General features: G+C 47.7%; 1 protein-coding gene across 2 annotated transcripts in view; it reads right to left on the minus strand.

Annotated features, from left to right (window-relative positions):
- The window catches only part of slc25a35 (solute carrier family 25 member 35), a 15,379-nt gene that overhangs the window by 11,724 nt on the left and 1,703 nt on the right, over nucleotides 1–1,952 (minus strand). The window contains exons 1-3 of one of the 2 annotated variants that reach the window (XM_015401551.1): nucleotides 1,312–1,777; nucleotides 1,169–1,234; nucleotides 946–1,098 (exon numbers count right to left, since the gene is read on the minus strand). The exons of the other annotated variant lie outside the window; for it this stretch is intronic. Of the exons in view, the coding sequence (XP_015257037.1) occupies nucleotides 946–1,098; nucleotides 1,169–1,234; nucleotides 1,312–1,683 (591 nt within the window). The 5' untranslated portion in view covers nucleotides 1,684–1,777. Of the gene's footprint in view, nucleotides 1–945; nucleotides 1,099–1,168; nucleotides 1,235–1,311; nucleotides 1,778–1,952 lie in introns of those variants that run through there. 2 annotated transcript variants of the gene reach the window in all.

A 1,952-nucleotide genomic window follows, 5' to 3' on the forward strand; every position in this document is an offset into this window, starting at 1 on the left:
TGCGCTGTGCGGAGATGCAGAGGAAACCGTATGTGGTGGGGAAACGCAGCTCGACGTAACACCGGTATTTCCATCAGGAAAACGCTGTTTTGCTGCTGGAGTCATCATCACTCTCCATCTCTCTGTGTGTGCTGTACGTTAACACCCGCCAGCGGAAACACCCACCTACCCAACTGACAGACGGAATCTCACTATACATCAGCCAATCTCATCCTCCCCTCTCTCATGACAAGGCGCGCACCTCTGGATCACCTAAAAAATAATCTTTAATATCTCTTAAACAAAAGAAGCACAAACAATATTTTTTTTCTGCACAAATCTGCACTAACGTTGCATTAACCATTCAGTCTATTTGCAGAGTTTTTTGACGTGGGTGGGGTGTCAGCTTCACGCAGCTACGCACAAGTCCTATCTTGAAAAAAGGTTCATTGTGCGACCTGAGTAACGCGCAGTAACGGGGTGTCTGCAATGGTAACTGCGTTATAGTTACAGCCAAAGTAATTAGTTAGATTACTCGTTACTAAAACAAGGTAACGGCGTTAGTAACGCCGTTAGTCCCATCACTGCTCACGACCTTAGGTCAGATTTGATACAGGGTTTCTCAAAGTAGGGGTCAGTCCTCTATGTTAAAGCATTTCATTTCTTCCAAAAATGTTAAAAAAAAAAAAACAATCCTCTGGACTTTGTTTCCAAGTTTGAAGCATTTCGCTTCTATCCAGGAAGATTTTTCCAATTCAAAATGTCAAAATTAGCCATGAGTTTGAGGTTACTATAATCTAGATGACTGAGAATCTTCAGTAGCACATTTCATGAAACTTCTTTGCTCTGAGTTAAGGCAAACTCCTAATATTAACCCCTTTAAGTGTGACAATGGAAACCAGTTTATTGAAAGTGGATTATTAAGATGCTCCAGGAAAAAACAGATGGAAACCAGGCTTTTCTTACCTGTAGGTCAATGACTAGCTCCTTAGAGGAGGAGAAGGTGGAAAGCTGGGTTGCAGAGCCCACGCTGACCCTTGGTACAGCAGCACTGGAGCCCCTCCACAGCCCCAGAATGCCGTGTTCCCTGTGGATGACCCTGAGAGCATGGATCATCCCCTGTCAGGAATAGAAGAAGCAGATCAGAAACCTGTCTTCAACATCTGTGTGTTTGGGATAGATCTACTACCTGGTGTTTATACTGATGTCCCACTGCGATGGAGGAGGTAGACTGACTCTGCAGATGAGTCTTCACCTGTCAGATGGGAGAGTTTTTAGTTAGAATTCATCAGTTAAACTTTTTAGACCCATAAAGTGAAGTCGGATGCTGACCAGGTACACAGGGCTGCCCATGACAGCGCCCACCACCCCAGCGGCGGCTCCTGCTGCGATGGTCTTCAGAGCGCTGACCCTTCCGTTGGTGTGGATGTGACCGGCGGACTCAATGATGGCGAAGGAGCCGAGCCGGACTCCATTCATGAAAAACTGATAGAACAGACCGGGGACCAGGCCTTTCTGCAGCCCGGCCAGGCCGTCCACTTTACCGATGGTGTAGAAAGCGTGGAAAACGTTGCGGTAGTAAACCTGGTAGGTGCCGCGGCTCTTCAGCTCCCCTTGAAGTTGCATCCGCGTCTTGACGACCTCCAACGGGTTGGTGAAGAGGCAGGCGCCGCAGGCCGCCACGCCGCCCAGGATGAAGTCCATCCGGGTAGGTCGACACAGCCGCCTTCGGTGTGTCTGAAGGGCAGCGGCGGAGTTTAGGCAGGCTGACCCTGGATACCGTCCTTCATCTTGTAGGGTTTCTACTGTATAGCCGGGAAGGCCCCGCCCACTTTATAACTGACGCTACAGATGCACGCAGACGTGGCTACTTCACGGGATTTCTCAAACGTCGTAATTTCGAATTATGTACGTGTGCGCTACCCATCGATCTTTGGAATATTTTATTTATTTAAAAAAATATTGCAAAAAAA

This window comes from Cyprinodon variegatus, unplaced genomic scaffold (genome assembly GCF_000732505.1).
Source record: "Cyprinodon variegatus isolate N-32 unplaced genomic scaffold, C_variegatus-1.0 Scaffold1232, whole genome shotgun sequence".
NCBI classification, from domain to species: domain Eukaryota; kingdom Metazoa; phylum Chordata; class Actinopteri; order Cyprinodontiformes; family Cyprinodontidae; genus Cyprinodon; species Cyprinodon variegatus.